The sequence below is a fragment of the Anoplophora glabripennis genome, unplaced genomic scaffold (genome assembly GCF_000390285.2).
Source record: "Anoplophora glabripennis isolate ALB-LARVAE unplaced genomic scaffold, Agla_2.0 scaffold16, whole genome shotgun sequence".
NCBI lineage: Eukaryota > Metazoa > Arthropoda > Insecta > Coleoptera > Cerambycidae > Anoplophora > Anoplophora glabripennis.
Genome location: NW_019416253.1, coordinates 1,909,542 through 1,927,403, shown reverse-complemented (window position 1 = coordinate 1,927,403; position 17,862 = coordinate 1,909,542). Strand labels below are relative to the sequence as shown.

The following is a 17,862-nucleotide window of genomic DNA, read 5'->3' as shown; positions in this document are numbered from 1 at the left end:
ACCCCTATCTTCAATTTCAACCCTCTAATTTAATGGAACCCCCGTTTCTTTTAATTTTTATTGACCTTTCGAACAAGTCGTGATCAAAATCCTTGAACGTCTTATTTCCTTCCTTTTTTGCAAAAAATGAGAATTAAAACATAAGGGTAAACACGAAAATCTAAAAATTGAAAAGTGTGAGCGGCCTTATATCAGTCAATTCTCATCCAAAAATACTGTACAACCTCTTTTTTGAGGGTAATTTTATCTACTTTCTTTTTTATGAAGCAATGCATATACCTATCTTAATTAAAAAAACTATAGGCAAAAAAGTAAAAAGAATAAAAAAATCGAATTTTTTGCTATTTTTTCAAATTGTTTATAAACGATTTTTTCCTATGAACTATAGCGAAATTTTGCTTCGTTTTCGAGCTACAATTAAAAAACTGAAAGGGGTGCATTTTCAGCCCTATCTCCAATTTCCACCCTTTAATTTAATAGCACTCCGCGGTTTTTTCATCTAAAATGACCATTTGAACGATTCATGTAATAAAATATCTTGAACGCCATAGTTCCTTTTAAAATCCTGTAATCAAGAGCCTAATATACGAAAACATTAAAATCAAGAAAATAAAAGAACAACTTTAAATACATTTATTAAAACTTACAAATACTTGTACATATCAATAAATCTATATGTATATATACTCTATGATTGCATTAAAATCTAAAACTTACAACGGAAATATATAAATATAATAAAATAATATAGATAACTATAACAAATGTTAATGTATGCAGTAAAAACATACATTAATCTATACGGCAAATAGTAAATTTATATTGGTCCATTAAATAAATTGTACTTCAGTAATATACACATTAAAGGTAAACGGTAAATATTTTTTTAAACATATAATCTTTGCCTAACCAACATCGAAGATATATCTCATTACCTATACGTTAGTATATTGCTCTTATAGTAGATTAATTCTAAACACAGGCAGAAACATGTAATTTCGGATCTGTCATCCAAAAACGAAAAATTTTGGGAGTAGGATCGGCGACGACAGGAGACGTGTGCCTCTTTTCATCAACTCTCTTTTTAAAATGACAAACTGTGAACATGAAAATATTTAACAATGTTTCCGGGGATAGACGTATATTATCACATGAAACATATTTTATTTTAAATAAATCTCCTGATATTTTCTATAAATTACATTTTTCGAGTTGATATTATGCCCTTGAGGAAACATTGTTCTAGGGTTTAAATTAGCACACACAGACACAGTTAAAGGGTCAGTATTCTTACCATTTAGAAGTTGTGAGCACGAGAAGTTTAGATAGTGAATAAATGAGTAGGTCTATGTACAATATTAGTGGAATCATTTTTATGAACCGTATTTTACAGAAAAATAATGTTTTATAGCTTCGTTTGTATTTACAGCTATTTATATGGAAATATTTTAGAAAATACAAAATTTGGCAGACGCTAGACACTTATTTTTTATATGTTACAGCATATTTTTGGTTAATAATCCACTAGCGATGAGTACAAAAAAAACTTTACTTCTCTAAATGATTTGTAACAGCCCAAGTAAAAACGCTATGCTATAAGAGCAACCAACGATTGGGGGGGTAAAAAAATTTCAACACATTTTTTCTGAAGTTCGGGACTTCCTAGGGAAATATCTACAATACAGACTTACTTTTAACATTTAAACGTTTATGACGTATGGCTAGTAGTTTAGATGCTTTAACAGTACGACAATGATTTACTCTACAGATTACGTACGAGTTTTTTTGGCATAATTCTGTCAAGATGGAATTTACACAGAAAGTTAGTCATGCAATATTGCTACGTTAGTTATCGTTGATATTAGAATCGTTCGGGTTCTTGAGTCGCATTTATATCCGAGACTTTCGCGCTTGGGAGCGCAATGTCCTACAAACGCTCCGTCACTAACACCTTGGTGTCGGTGTTGAGCGTGGGACTGCGGACAGCAAAGGATACCAGGATACCAATTGCTACGAACACCATACCCAGGGCGTTTATCACTATTCCCTGTTCTTTCCAGTCGGAATATTCGTCCCTAAAAGGTTTGTTAGATGTTGTTAGATCACGTTATGATTAAAAATTACGAAACCTATCTGATTTTCTAAGAAAATCCGTGCACGATGCTTTGCTTTGAAGTAAATAATTGTACCAATCTGGGTGTTTGGAAAAGTGCGACAAATTCAGGGACTTGGAGAACAATATTGTCATTAAAAATATTTCCGACGTCTTATTTTCGTAAAAACAACAAAAAATGATCTATAAGAAAAAATCCTCTTATTTTTTACGATCTGTCGACAGTCCCTAAATTTATGGTTGCTTTCTCAAAAACGCCCTGTATGAAGGAAAGTGCCGATTGTGTATAGTTAAGCAACGATTTCATGCAACTAAATTTTGATTTAATAACGCATGCAGTAAAGCTCACAATGCAAATTCTTCAGACCAATACCGGAGTACAATTTACGACTAATCAGTCTAATTTTGAAGTACAAAATTATTTCTGAATGCAAAAATTCTACATTTTATGCCTACTTAATTGGGTATATATCACATAAAGGTTATAAATCATTTTAAAGAATTAATTCTTCTATTACTGAGAAGCTCAAGGAGCTAAAAAACGTTTAAATGAATCTTGAAATTTTATGAGTATTTCAAATAGTTTAATTTCAAATATAAAAAATAACAATATAATAGTTACCTACGCTTAACGTAACTACTTACAGACAAAATATACAAACCTCGATGTACTTTAACATACACACGCATACACAAGAATATATCTAAATACTTAAACAAAAAAAAAGTTAAGCTAGATACAATGGAAAATTTAAAAAACATTCACGTTATAAACTCGTACTGTTCTTATGATTAATATTTTCGTATAAATGGGAAGATAAAATACGTACGATAAGTATTTTAGTTTAGAGCGGAGGTTCTCAAACTTTTTAACTGGGAATGTAAACTAATAGTATAAATATATGTATACAAGTATACATGCCTTGGTTTGACCAGTTTATAATACTTTCTAGAATATCTGCTTGACCTAGCATTCCAAATGGGAAAAAACTAAATGAACTTCCCGTACCACAGTTTGAGAAATCCTGGTTTAAAAGTATACTTTTAACTACTTTCAGTATCTCTGGAATAACAATTACTTTCAGTATTTTATTTTCCCAACAATATCATCCTGTTAATATTAGTCAAAAGAATATTTGATGACGGCTTGGACTACAAACAAATATAGAGTACTACATATTAGAGATCTCCAGAACGTATCAGAATATGCGCCCTGAAACGGAACTCGTCCCTTTGAAGGATATACGCTACTACTATAGCGAGGGCTATTAGGCTCATGCCGATCGTATTAACTACAATGGACTCGTCGTCTAGCGTGGAATAGCGTGCTCTAAATTGTAAAACAAAAAAAAAAATATTAGCTACAAGCATAGAAAAGAAAAAAGACGATACAAGGGTTTGTACATAGATCTAAATTAACGATGATGATTGCGGAGATCAGTGCTAAAAATAATCACGCTGTCACTACCCAACGTTTCGCTTGTTTAATAGAAACTTCTTCAGAAGACATGGCAAAATGTTAATGGTAAGTTTTGTGTTCTAAAGTTACAATACCCTAATTGCAATAAATCAACAGAATTAACATCGAAATATAAACAATGCATATTAACTCCTGAAATTGTATTCAAACTAATCTAATTAGTATAAATTTAAAAATTTTTTGCAACTTGTTAAATTAATGTTAGATGCTGTAGACCGATCGAAATAACTCATTTAGAGGGGAAAAAAAAGAAAATTGTTACCTGCACTTTTATAATTGGAAATGGTAAAGGGGCTTATAATAAATTAAAAAAAATAAGTGCGCGAGCAGGGGTGGCGGAGGGTTGATTTGGTGGATTGAAAAATTGTATCATCGGAATTTCTGGCAAAAGTGACGTCAAACAAAAAAGTATTTAATACAAAAGCTGTAGATCATGCAAAAATCTACAACGTTTGTAGAGGTCACTTTTTAGGATAACCTCAAAATTTCCGAGAGAAATGCGAAAACAGGTTTTTTCTGATTTTTCGTTTTTCATTTCTCGTTTCCGAAAAAATAACAATTTTAACGAAATTTAGTAAAAGTGTACCTCTCTGTCTCTTAAATCACCACGAATTTTCTTAGGTAAAAAAATCAATAAGTTTCCGAGATATTCATTTGTTCTGGTCTGAAACACTTTTTTCAAAGAAAAATTGTACTTTGAAAAATCGTCGTACAGAGTTCTGCTGGTGATAATTCTTTTCGCTTTGGCATATTCTTTTTGGTGAAATAAAAAAATCTGTAATCACAGTTCAAAAACATGCTCAAAAATACAAAAAAATAAACGATGAATTTTTCAGTAATTGTTGATAATTTGTTTAAATTAAAAAAAAAATCGATTGTACGGAAAAAATACAAAAAAAACTCTCATTGCTTGACCCAAAACTTTATTTTTGTACAGTATTGCTATAATAACATAAGTCGAATAGTGAATAAATAAAATAAAATGATTTTGCAAAATTTCGCGTTTTCGGGTTTCGCGTCAACAGTAGACTTTGCAGTTAATACATTGTATTGCTGAAATCTCAAATCATCCAGCGATAATTTATCATTAGTGCATTTATAATTTGACTTGGATGTTTATAGCAATACTGTACAAAAATAAAGTTTTGGGTCAAACAATGAGACACAGTTTTTTTGTATTTTCTTCCGTAGAATTGAAAGGTAATTAGTTTTTGATTTTTTTTTTTTATTTAAACAAATTATCAACAATTAATTACTGAAAAATTAATTGTTGCAAGTCATTTTTTATTTTTTGCATTTTTGAGCATTTTTTGAACTGTGATTACAAATTTTTTTTATTTCACCAAAAAGTATATGTCAAAACGAAGAAAATGATCACCGGCAGAACTCTGTACGATGATTTTCCTAAGTAGAACTTTTCTTTGAAGAGAAAGTGTTTCGGACCGGAAAAAATGAATATCTCGGAAATTTCTTGATATTTGTATCTAAAAATTGTAGTTATTTAAGACACTTTCCCCAAATTTCGTCCAAATTAAGTTATTTTTGCAGAAATAAGAAATAAAAAACGAAACATTGAAAAAAACCTGTTTTTCGCATTTTTCTCGGAAATTTTGAGGTTATCGTAAAAAGTGACCTCTACAAGAGTTGTAGATTTTTGCATGATTTACAACTTTTTCGTTGGATACTTTTTTGTTCGACGTCAACTTTCGCCAGAAATCCCAATGATACAATTTTTCACAACTTTTCAACCCCCCAAATCAACCCTCCGCCACCCCTGCTCACGCATTCATTTTTTTTTAGGTTTATTATAAGCCCTTTTACCATTTCCACTTATAAAAGTTGAGGTAACTATTTTTTTTTCTCCAAGTGATTTTGGTTGGACTGACCTTGAACTAATTGACTTAAAAAGGGAGAATAATTAAATTATAAACACATAAATTACACTGGTTCTTTAGGTTTTCGAAATTTTGTCGAAATTTTTCATTCTTGAATTCCAACATTTTTTATTCCATCCGCCATATTGAATCCGCCACTTTAAATTTTGTAATTCTGACTTCAGATTCGTAATCAATGAACCAGAATGCCTGAAAAGCCAGTGAGTTTGTAATTTGATTTTTTTTTAAATCTTGATCTGATGTTAATCAATTTCCCAACATTGAAGAATATACCAAACGAATTAGTTTTAACAGGCTATATCTCGAAAAGGAAACGAAATGTTCGAACGATTCGAAATCGATTTTGAAGACGATGAGTAGTATTTTCAGATGTCATAAGTTATGTGGAGAAAATTCACTGGTCATGTAACATAACATCAAAAATAGCGAAAAAAACGCTTTTTTCACACTTTTAGGTTAGGATATTTCTAAACTTGACACATGACGTGGCAAAAAACTTCGGAAAAGTAGAGCTGTATTTTTGGTTTAAAATTTTATCGTCCGCTATTTTAATAAAATTGATTATTTTTTAATATTGTCAATTTTATTAATTTATTGCAATGTGAATTACTTTTAAACACAAAACTCACTACTGAAATTCTACCATGTGCCTCTAAAAAGTTTGCGTTAAATAAACGACACATTGTCTTAGAGCACTGCGATTTTTTTTACCCTGACTATGACGACCATCATCATAAACAATAATAATAACATCAATAATAACAATAACAAAATCCCTACCCCTTGTTCTAATCGCAAGGTTTATTCCAGAAATCGAAAATTTGTGCGCGAGAGGTGCCAGCTTATCATTATTCGGCACATTTAAATAAATAACAATTATCTATTTAAAGTGAACTACCTTGTACATGCTTTAAATTGGCATAAACTGCATATCCATTACTGGCAGCGCAAACCTTGACTTTTATTTCCTTATATCTTATCGCGAAAGCGAATTGACTATACCTTTTATTTGAATAATAGTGACTTATAACTGTGACATTCCAAGAAATCAAAGGTGTAAGCCATGCTAAATATGTTGCATATTTCAAGGCAGCGGTCGATTCAAAGAAAACTGCAGTTTTATTCTGACAATGCAAAGATCTAATAAATTAAGTATTATGTGTTTTTAAATAATAATTTTGTTCTTTGAAAGTTAATAATCATTTATATGAACAGACTGTTAAAATTATTAGTTAGGAATAGCATATGTCAACCAGCAATTTCACTCCGCTTTGTACGATTTAGTTTCGCCTGAACTTGCTGGTTTACACATGCTGTGCTAGGAGTGTAGTCGGTATTGCTACTGAACACTTTCAAGATAAATAAAATCTGAGAAAAATAAGGATAACTTTGTAAAGCATCAACGCTTTTAGATCTACAGCAGTTCAGTTCGATCTTCACCGTTCCTTTTACCTCGTTATACTCACCGTAGATCAAAGAACTCATTACGTACCCTAAAGAGAATATAGCTTTTTCTGTTAAACCTGTGACGGCGGCAGCTATGGCTAACATGAACGTGGTCAGTCCGAACGACGCGTGGATTGGCACTAGAGAAGCTCTAAAACCAGCGGTGGCACCCTCACAGCACAGGAGGACCAGGAAACTAAAGAATCCTACGACAAACTGAAAAAAAAAATACAAAGATAAATTACGCAGTGATTAGGATGGGAAAAAAATAATTTACATACTTAAATTGCACTTTCTTAACCTTTGATGTGCCCTTGTTGTTCTCGAGCTAGGCTTTGTGGGGGCAGAATCACTCTCAGTACCCTAGAATTTTGTCAGTATCAGCTTTAGGACCAACAAAATATCAAGGCTGCCTTTTTATAGCAGTTCCGCCCCCACAGAGCTTAGTTCGAGAACAAAGTTACTAAAGCTAAGAAAGAGCACGACATAATCCGAAATAACAATAAACTCTTGACACCACCATAAATTTGATGTGAATCAGATAATTCTTATGAGAGTTATAATGGCTTTGCTGTTAAAAAAACATCTTCATGTCATATTAAGCAATACCTAGTAAGACACACCACTCCTACACATTTCATAAATTGGAAACAATTGTCCAATTGCACAATTTATTTATTTCACTTGTTACAGCCACCAAACGTACTTAGCGACATAGGAAAATAGCTTCAGTAACTGTACTAGAAGAGGCGTTACAAAGTAGATAATGCTTATATTTAAATAAAATAAACAGATAACCAACCTAATGAATATTAAAAATAAGCTCCTTGGATGTGTAATCGGTCTACAAATTTATTCCCGCAGATCGCAGTAAACTCTGGTAAAGTAAGAGAATGATTAACTGCCTAAGTGCAATTACTGTCAGTCATAATCTCCAGGAACCCATTTACAATTTGTTTTAATAGTTTATGTGAATCACATAGAAATAGTAAAGTAAAATGAATAAATGGAACTACATACTTAATAACCAAGTGGCACCAGCGACTTCGCCAAAATTTAAAATCCACCTTTGGTAGCAACGTGAAAAATACTTTTGGGTCACCATAAATTCTGATTTCGTAACATTTTCCTACATTTGTTCACGAGTTTGACCTTTATTTAATTTAAGCGACGTTTCTCGTACTATTAAAAAATGGTTGTTGCAACTTTCACCGGGTATACCGCGTTTACTTAACAAAAACTGTCTATTAGCACTTACATATTGCTAATTATTAAGTTTTTGTTTGGATTATTTGATACATTTTACCTGAATTAATAGAATTTTCTTATCCACAAACATTTAAATATTTAGCCTACCGTATTTGTTGTACTTTCACTCCCAAAAAGATAGTTTTAACTCAGTTTTAAATATGAATTCATGGAAAAACTCTGTCATTAGTTAATTGTAAAATGTATTTATTTTTTTTAATAAATACGCGATATATTTCGAACAAGATCATTGCTTCGAACTTCCAAGTTCATATGAACTCAGATTAATCTACACTAAAAAAAATTGTATGTAAAATTGCACATTATATTATATTTACTATATTATTAGTTACATAGAATTACCTAATGTTATCTTTCAGAAATAAAATTACGTTAAGCATTATTCAATTTTTTTGAAATGTTTAAATTATCCAAAATATTTCTATAGCCACTTTTGCAGAGAATTTCAGAGTGGTGTGGACTTTTTTATTCAATGTTTCGGTTCCGAGAAAGTAATATCAAGTTTTTTTCTTATTGATGCCATGTTAAAGTTTATGCTAAGTTAAAAGAGCATTTTTTAGCTTTTCTATGATGTATCAGGAACTCAATAATGTGTCGAAAGAACAACAAACATTATTTATGTTTACTATTATATTCTAGCAAATTTGACGCCTTAAAAAAAAGTTGATTTTGGTTTCTTGAAACCGAAACGTAGAAATAAAAATCTGAGCCCATGTTGAAGTTCTTTGCAAAAAGTTGTTATAAAAAATTCTTATTAAACCGATATATTTGAATTATCTTTGAAATCTCAATGAAAAATATTTGTTACAATTTTTTTAAGCAATGTGTTTAGTTTGTGATCTATGTCAACAACTTCTGACACTGACCTAGTCCGAAATGAAAACTATTATACTACAACTGATTCAGTAAGAAAGCGTGGCATTGACGGATATTGACGTTCGATCTGTTTCGACCAATAGTTTTGCAGTTACGTGCTTGATCACTGTTTACACGATTGTTCTTTTTTGACTAAACCCCGTATTTAAGCATTTCTTGAGTTCTCGAACAACTTTGTTAAATAAAGTTTTTAACGAAAACAAAAATTAGAGGTAGTTTGCTTAGGGAAAATTTCACATTTTTAATTTTTTAAACGCCCTGTACGCTTTATTAAATATTTGATTACTGCCCATGGCTTCCCAAGATAAGCAAAACTTTTTATCAAGAATAACTGTTTCTCGAAAAATCAACAATAAAAAAGTTTGCAAGAGTGCGGTACCCCATTTGGGGACACACTGTATATTTTTTGAAAGAAATCTTTTATATGTAAACACCATTGCAAATATTTAAATAAACTTGTTCCTGCGATTACAAAAGATCGTTGAAAGTTTTTTTACCCTTCAAATTTGGTTTCAACACATCAAAATATATAGGGTGTCCGGTAAGTACCTCCTAATCACTCGGGAGTGTATAGGGGAGGTCAAAATAAAACTAGTCCTTCCTATAATTTTTTTTCCTAATGTGCCCCCTAACGGAGTTATGGGGGGTCAAAGGGGTACCTAGAAATTAACGTTTAGGGTTATAACTTTGAAACCACCCTGTATATTTTAATAAAATTTTCGTACGTTGTATTACACATGGAGCTCTACGATTTGATGCTAAAATCAACTTTTTGCTATTATCAGGTGTCCAGAAACGGACTGGCCCTATCACAATTTTTCTCAAAATTTTGACAGAAGTAATTTTATCAAACTGAAAATATTATTATTAGATACTCTGAAGGTTTTTCTTTAAAAATGGTACTCTTTATTTATTTCGAAAAAATGAACGGTTTGCGAGATAAATCGGTTTTGAAAAAAATTGGTAACAAATACAACAACAATTAAAATTTATTTTTTTTACATATTATTTCATGCATTTAATTTCTTTAACTTTATCAAGTCCAGAAATCTTTGAACGGGTTGGCTATACTTTATGAGCAAGTAGTGACCAATTAAAAATAACATTTGAAAAATAACTTACTTACAAGACATGCAACAAAGAACATTCAACAATGAACAAAGGTACCTAAATGTTACTTCGGTAGATGTTCAAAATGAGCACCCCGTACTTCAATGCACTTTCTAATCCTACGAATGTTTTCCCGGTGCACTTGAAATAATATTCCGTGATTATTGCGGAGATGGTCACAGTTCTGTGTTAGCCTCAGCAGAAGTTCCTCTCTACTATTTACGGGTGTTGAATAAACGTTATTTTTTAAATGACCCCACAGAAAAAAGTCTAATGGGTTTAGGTCGGGCGACCTAGGTGGCCATAATACAGGTCCGCCTCGACCTATCCATCGATCACCAAAAACATTCGTCAGATGTTGACGTACTAAACGATCAAAGTGGGGTGGTGCACCGTCATGCATGTACCACATTTCAGTTCTTATTTGAAGGGGCACTTCTTCTAACAAAATATTTAGATTTTCCTCTAAAAATTGCAAATAAAGAGCACCATTAAGTCTTTGCTCCAGAATAAATGGACCAATCAAATGATTCCCGATAATGCCAGCCCACACATTCACCATAAACCTTTGTTGGTAGCGAGTTTGAACTAAAGCGTGAGGGTTTTCTTCATCCCAGACATGTAGATTATGCGAATTAATTATGCCGTCTCTTGTAAAACCTGCTTCATCGGTGAACAAAATAGATGTACCAAAATTATGATTCCGAATATGATGCTGTAAAAACCAATTGGCGTATTGAAGTCTTTTTGGATAATCATCTGGAGACATAGCATGTACTTTTTGGATGTGGTACGGGTAAAGCAATTGTTCTTTCAGAGTTTCATGTACAGCCCATTTTGTAACATTGTTTTGCGCCGCAAGCTTCCTTATGCTATTTGAAGGATTATTAGCAACGTCTTCCAATATTTGTTCCTCTACATGAGGGTCTCGTACTCTCCTCGGGGCTCCTGCTCCACCACGGCGTGGCAAAAAGCTTCCTAAATAAAGGATTCGGAAGAAATTAGTTTCACTAACGTTTTTCACTATTTTTTTTTACCTGTTTCTCTTAAACTACGATCAACTCTTTCAAAAGTTTTTGGACTCGGCAAATGTCGACCCGGAAACCTTTCCTCATAAAGTCTTCTTGCCTCCACGGAGTTGCATAATGCTTCCCCATAAATTAGGTGCATATCAGCATATTCTGCACAGGAATATTCTTCCATTTTTAAATGTTATTTCTAACGGCTTAAAACGAATACCACAATAAAATTGAATTTTTATTCTGTCACGCGCCTTTGACAAGTACTTTAAAATCAACAGGGTCTAACAACGAAAACAATAGAAAAGAACTCCATGGAGACAAGAGCAATAATAATTTGTAGATGTATTTTGGTCATAGATGTTGATTTTACAAGAAACGGCATTATTCATTCCCTTAATTCACCACCAGTAAATGTTTATGGTGAATCTGTAGGCTGGCACTAGCGGGAATGATTTTATTGTAAAAAAATAAATTTTAATTGTTGTTGTATTTGTTACCAATTTTTTTCAAAACCGATTTATCTCGCAAACCGTTCATTTTTTCGAAATAAATAAAGAGTACCATTTTTAAAGAAAAACCTTCAGAGTATCTAATAATAATATTTTCAGTTTGATAAAATTACTTCTGTCAAAATTTTGAGAAAAATTGTGATAGGGCCAGTCCGTTTCTGGACACCTGATAATAGCAAAAAGTTGATTTTAGCATCAAATCGTAGAGCTCCATGTGTAATACAACGTACGAAAATTTTATTAAAATATACAGGGTGGTTTCAAAGTTATAACCCTAAACGTTAATTTCTAGGTACCCCTTTGACCCCCCATAACTCCGTTAGGGGGCACATTAGGAAAAAAATTATAGGAAGGACTAGTTTTATTTTGACCTCCCCTATACACTCCCGAGAGATTAGGAGGTACTTACCGGACACCCTGTATAAGAAAAATTGGTATGATCTAAAAACCAAAATTTTTTTTTGTCGGCCTGTCTGTAATTTTTATTCTAGTCACCGATTTAGCGCGGTTGAAAATACAAACTGGGTCGACGGATTCAAGTGAACAATTACCCATTACAGTCCTTAATTAACACTCGGTGACCCTTGACAATACTCGAAAAATATTTTAGGTCGCCGCTTATCGCGCGCATCTGGTTTCGTAATAAACCGTTTCTCCCTCTTCTGTATTTAGACGGCAATTAAACGGTACTGTTATGGGCATCATAACTCGTTGAATAAGTCGTGATATGTTAAACAGGTGAACAGGGGAGTGCCGATTAGGTAATGTACTACCAGGAAAGGCGTGTTCTAAATGAAAACCGTCGCCGGAGCGCAATAAAACAAATTCTTGGACAATTAATAGCGGTGCAATTATAAATCCATTTTTTACCGGACTGAAAAAACTTCCGATAGGTATCATTTATGTCTCCATTGTTCCTAGATACCTGAGTATGCGCGTATTTTCCTTGGTTCCGTTACACAATTTTGTTGTTTGTATGCACTATATCCCGTAATTAATTATAAAAGAATATACAGGGTGATACGTTTTGGGAAATGCATTTTTCAGCACAACGACGATGATCAGATTCTGAACACGCTGCTATATTTCTGGTGGACGTCACCCAAATTATAAATAATAAAATTATTTTTAACTTGAATCTGCATATTTAAGGAAAAAGTTTTATTTGTTTAATTTAGGAATTTTTTTTCTTAAAATTTGGTACAAACAAGATTGAGAGTGTGTATAATCCAGTGCCATAAACTGATTTTAAATAGAAAATTCGCTTTAGACCAGGCGGGATCTGTTTTGGTGTAGATGTGGTAGGGTGGTCCGAATTTTATGCAGGAAACTTCGAGAGCAGATTCTCTTTAAAATAATATGTGTTTGCCTTATAAATATAGGTCTGGAACGGCACCGTTTTAGAGATACAGGGTGTTGAAGTTGTCAAAAAAAATAATTTTTTGTTTATATCTCCGGAATCTATTAACCGATCTCAATAAAATTTGGTATATATATAATGTATGATAGTAGGCCTTATATTCCCTGAAATATGAGCTTTAAAGGTTCACCCAGTGGTGTACAACTGGACAGGGGTCACCCCCTATTTTACAAAAAAACCTACGCCACTGCATTTTTTACATGCCATTGTAACTGGTTTATATTTTAATGCACAAAATACGTAAAAAGGTTACTTTAATTTTTTCCCTAAGATTCGCCGTTCTCAAGTTATTCATACCAATACAATCCCCTTGTGGCAGACACTTCTAACGATAATATTACAAGAATATTTGTTTATGTTTAAAAGTAAGTGCAATTTGTAAGCACATCAACAAAATTAATTACACTTCTTTCTACACCACCTGTGAGGTAGTGTGCGATATAAACAAAAAATCAATTTTTTTTTAAAACCTCAACACCCTGTATCTCCAAAATGGGACCGTTCCAGACCTATGTTTATAAGGCAAACACATATTTTAAAGAGATCTATCTACCCTCGAAGTTTCCTACATAAAATTCGGACCACCCTGTATAGTATCGCTAATTTTTGCTTTAATGGCTCCAAAATGATATAACAAAACATAATTTCACTATGCGCGCGCTTCAAAACATATGCTAAACTTATTATTAAACAAATACTGAAAAAATTGGAAAAAATTCCATTTTTTTTTCTCTTGTTTTCAACACAGTTCAAAAACTTTCATTTTAGAGAAAAATGGAAGAGGTAAAAAAGATTCATAATTACATTTTACACATGATATACCTATTTTCAAATAAAAAAATACAATATAATTATTGCAAATGTAGCAAAAGCAACAAAAAAAAAGTGAAAAAATTACAATATTTTTGCGATTTTTTAAAAAGTACTTGTATTATAGGTAGGATATTCATACATGGCCAAAAAAATATTTTTGATATAATAAAACATCACACCAATTTTCGTTAACATCGGTCCGATAGTTTTCGAGTAACAATTTTTCAAATCCAGATTTTTGAAAAAAAATTAAATTTTTGCAAATTTAATTGAGCCTAAATTAAGACATCTAGATACTTGAAAATTTTATCACATTAAAAACAGCACTCAAGCTTTAAAATGCGTCCAGAGACATTGAAATCCGTTAATTAGGAGAGCCGTGGTAATTGTTTAAAGATCTGCGTAATTTTTGCGCTTATAAAAAAATGGAATAACTTTATAAATTCATTATAACACCTTTCTGTACTCATATTGGTACCTACTTTGTCATAGCGGTATTTTCATAATGTAAAACACTGTACAATTTGACACATTTGAATAGAACTTTTTCTTAAAAAGAATAAAGTTTTAGCAAATTTTCTTGCGATCTCAGGAAAATATATAAACAAAATAATTGAACATTAAATTTTGGAAATATAAACTAAACTTTTGTTTTTATTTATGAAATACCTTATATATTTGTGGTTCTTAGGATTCAATTTTTTTTCTGATTATAATGATACTTTTATGGCATATATTTGCCTTGATCGTTCGCACAATATTTTGGTTTATTTACTGATCTTTCACAATGAATTAAATCAAGATTGCTATAGAACTAGAGCATATCTATGTTTTTCTGCCATTAAATTTACTATCATCTTGTAACTACAGAACGATAAAACTGTGAAAGTTACCAATTTTATATATTTCCATCAGCTACTCCTAGAATCACAAAACAGCTCCGAGAAAGCTTCAACCATACCAACTGTACACCTTTATCGGTATATTCACACAAATTCACCGTCTATATTATGTGCCTGGAAAAAGTTTAGTTAGTCGCGCTAATTTCAGTTAAACATCAACAGAGTCTTACATAAATAGCCAAAATATAGAGATTTGTCATGTTTCTACCCATAGTGACCCCCGAAATTATACCCGAGGTCCAGCCTGCACAACGACAGCAAAATCACTCCGATCGGACCACCCCAGCGCCCAGCGGTCACAACCGAACATTTGTTGCACTTTAAAAGTTTATACCCCCTGAACAATGTTAACTTTTACCTACGTATTTTTCTAATATCTAGCGTTCGTTGCATGTCCAACTCCTTAAATATTTCCAATGTTAAAAAAAGTTTCATGAAAAAAAATATGCACACAAATTTTGTTTTGATAAAGTTACATTCACAGGTTTTTATATTAAGATAGAAATACAATTAAATTATGATTTCATCATGAGGAGGCGCTACAGATAAAATTTATTAACATTCACTGTACCATCGAAAATAATTATCGAATACAATAAAGCCTTCATGGTGTCTCATTTATGTGGAACGCCTCTCATTCAAAACCCGATGGTAATTATATAACGTTAAAATTAATATTTAAGTTTTATGGGCCAGCGAATATATCCGCATTGTATAACAACAACCTGTTTCTTTGCCTCTGAAATATTATTAAACAACCAGTTAGTGAAGTAGGCTGAAGATGAGGAATTCGCCTCAGGGGAAAAGGATATATTCATTTTTGCTAATATATTGTTGTTTACTGTTGTGTATCTGTATCCGTTAAAACGAAAAGTATGTGAAAAGAGTCGATCAAATAATATCATTGCTACAGCTTTTTCGCATGTATTTTAGATTAGTTAATTCGGTTTTAGGAAATTTGAACTATATTTCAGAACGTACTGTATGTAAATCGAATTTCTTGAAAAAAGTGTCAACAGTATTTTAGACTATTTCAGGTATCAAGGTAGTATTTCAAACAGCTTTAAAAAAATAGATATGCATTCGTATCTACACATCTTTCTATCCAACACTACGCAAGTAAAAATTTTAAAGTAAGTTTTTCTAAAGATAAACAATTTACTTATAGGTAGGTATATATCTAAAATTCCAAACGTTTTTTATTGTTGTAAACGTCATTTTACAACTAGTTGTAATAAATATCCATAAAATGTGAAATATTGTGGATAATCTAACATTTGAAATATATTCCTAAATATACAGGGTGTCCCAGAATAACGTGTACAACGGAAGACCACAGACTCGTGGACTCAAAATAGTCGGATTTAGGCTAATTCACTTATATCCGAAATCGCTTCGTTTTAATTTTTTGAATTCTGTATTTACTATTTGCCAGAACATTCGAAGTCTTTGGGATTATTTCGGCCGAGATCTAAAGAAACTGACATCAAGGAATATTCGTTATTTATAACTTGGAAGACGAAAAATGTAGTATAAACGAATTCGAAATTTCTTTGGCGTATTTTTAAAAAAAGGTTGATGATTGTATTCTATTGATGAACATACATTTGTAACTTATTCTGTATTCTACTACATTATTGCTTTATGTTTAGGTGGTTGCCGTTTTTGCTGTTGCTGGTGGGTGCAGATGTCACGACCTAGTAAAGATGTGCATAGAGCATATGGGAGAATAAAGTGATATTCTGTTGGTTCGTCTCCCACTCACAAAAATTTATAAGGAGCGGTCTTTCTTGATAGTTTTGGCATTAGTTCAAAAGAGCTGGATCGAAAACGTCTAGGTTTGAATCTGTAGTAAACAACACCCAGTTGACTGTTTCTCACACACACTTTACCTACAAATATTGCCAGATACTTGAAGCTAGATATACCTAAACATCACTACTTTGAAGCGTTTTAGAGTTTGGAAAAGCTATAAAGCAGCTGAAGGATATATCGAAGGTTCCCTTTAACAGAAAATCAATACCGGGAAGATTTTGAACGACAGTAATGCTGACACTACCTCTACTATTGCTTGGTTACAGTTACTGTTGATGCTACTACTTCTTCCACTTGTTCAACGGTTATAATAGCAAAAATTAATAGAATGATGTCTTACAAAGGAAATGAGCTCTCCTGTGTTAGTTTTGGTAGTGAAAACCAGTTTCACAACGCAAGTTTTCATTTTAATATAAATATAATAATATTGTTAATTGTTTAATGTTGTTTTCTTTATTGAAATTATAATTATTTTATTTCACTAGTGATTGAAATTTGATTTTAGTCTCTCAGAATCGAAATGTAAAACATCTACCAAATTCTTTCTTATTGCATGCCTTTATTGCACGATTTCATTTAAAATAACGTCTACTTTTTCAACATGTAATTTTCAATAACAATTCTACGCAACTCAACTCTATATCGGTAGTGACACTGTTTGACCTTGCCGGACCCCTCAGAAGATGCGTTTGTTTAGGAGAGGTTGCGAATTACCTGTATGGCGAACAGTCCCATTGTGACGAAACCTATCCAGCTGTGAAGAGAGTAGAAGTTTGGAATGGCGGCGGGCTCGTTCAGGTTGTGGGAATCGAGGACGGCCACGAAGCCGACGGCAACGCACGGGATGGCCAGCGCGTGGAACACCGTGTGGAGGAGTTTCACGTAGATCCTCCGGCAGCATCTGCATATCCTGTACAGCAGTATTGCTGAAATAGAAAGACCATGGCGTCATTTAAATTACGCGAGGTGATATCTGGACAATACAGGTATAATATTAAAAAATAAATTCAAATCTGTAGTAAATATAAGAAAGGTTGGAACACCGCTCGATCACAGACTCCAGGGATCAAAGTAAGATGGGTTATGCTCGTTTTCACCAACTGTTTTAGGTATTTCTTAACACGGAAACAATAATAATTTACCTAAGTAACCCTTTTGGTTTCTACCGAACCTTTATTCTTCTAGTCCAGGC

At 32.4% G+C, this 17,862-nt stretch overlaps 1 protein-coding gene across 4 annotated transcripts in view; it reads right to left on the bottom strand.

Annotated features, from left to right (window-relative positions):
- Nucleotides 1-618: 618 nt before the first annotated feature.
- The window catches only part of LOC108914143 (cytochrome b reductase 1), a 135,984-nt gene continuing 118,740 nt past the window's right edge, over nt 619-17,862 (bottom strand). For 3 of the 4 annotated variants that reach the window (XM_018719873.1, XM_018719889.1, XM_018719897.1), the window contains 3 exons: nt 17,385-17,596; nt 6,981-7,150; nt 1,978-3,443 (listed from right to left, as the gene is read on the bottom strand). In XM_018719873.1, coding sequence (XP_018575389.1) covers nt 3,293-3,443; nt 6,981-7,150; nt 17,385-17,596 — 533 coding nt within the window. In that variant the 3' untranslated portion in view covers nt 1,978-3,292. Of the gene's footprint in view, nt 3,444-6,980; nt 7,151-17,384; nt 17,597-17,862 lie in introns of all 4 variants that reach the window. The other variant, XM_018719881.1, reaches the window with a different exon arrangement.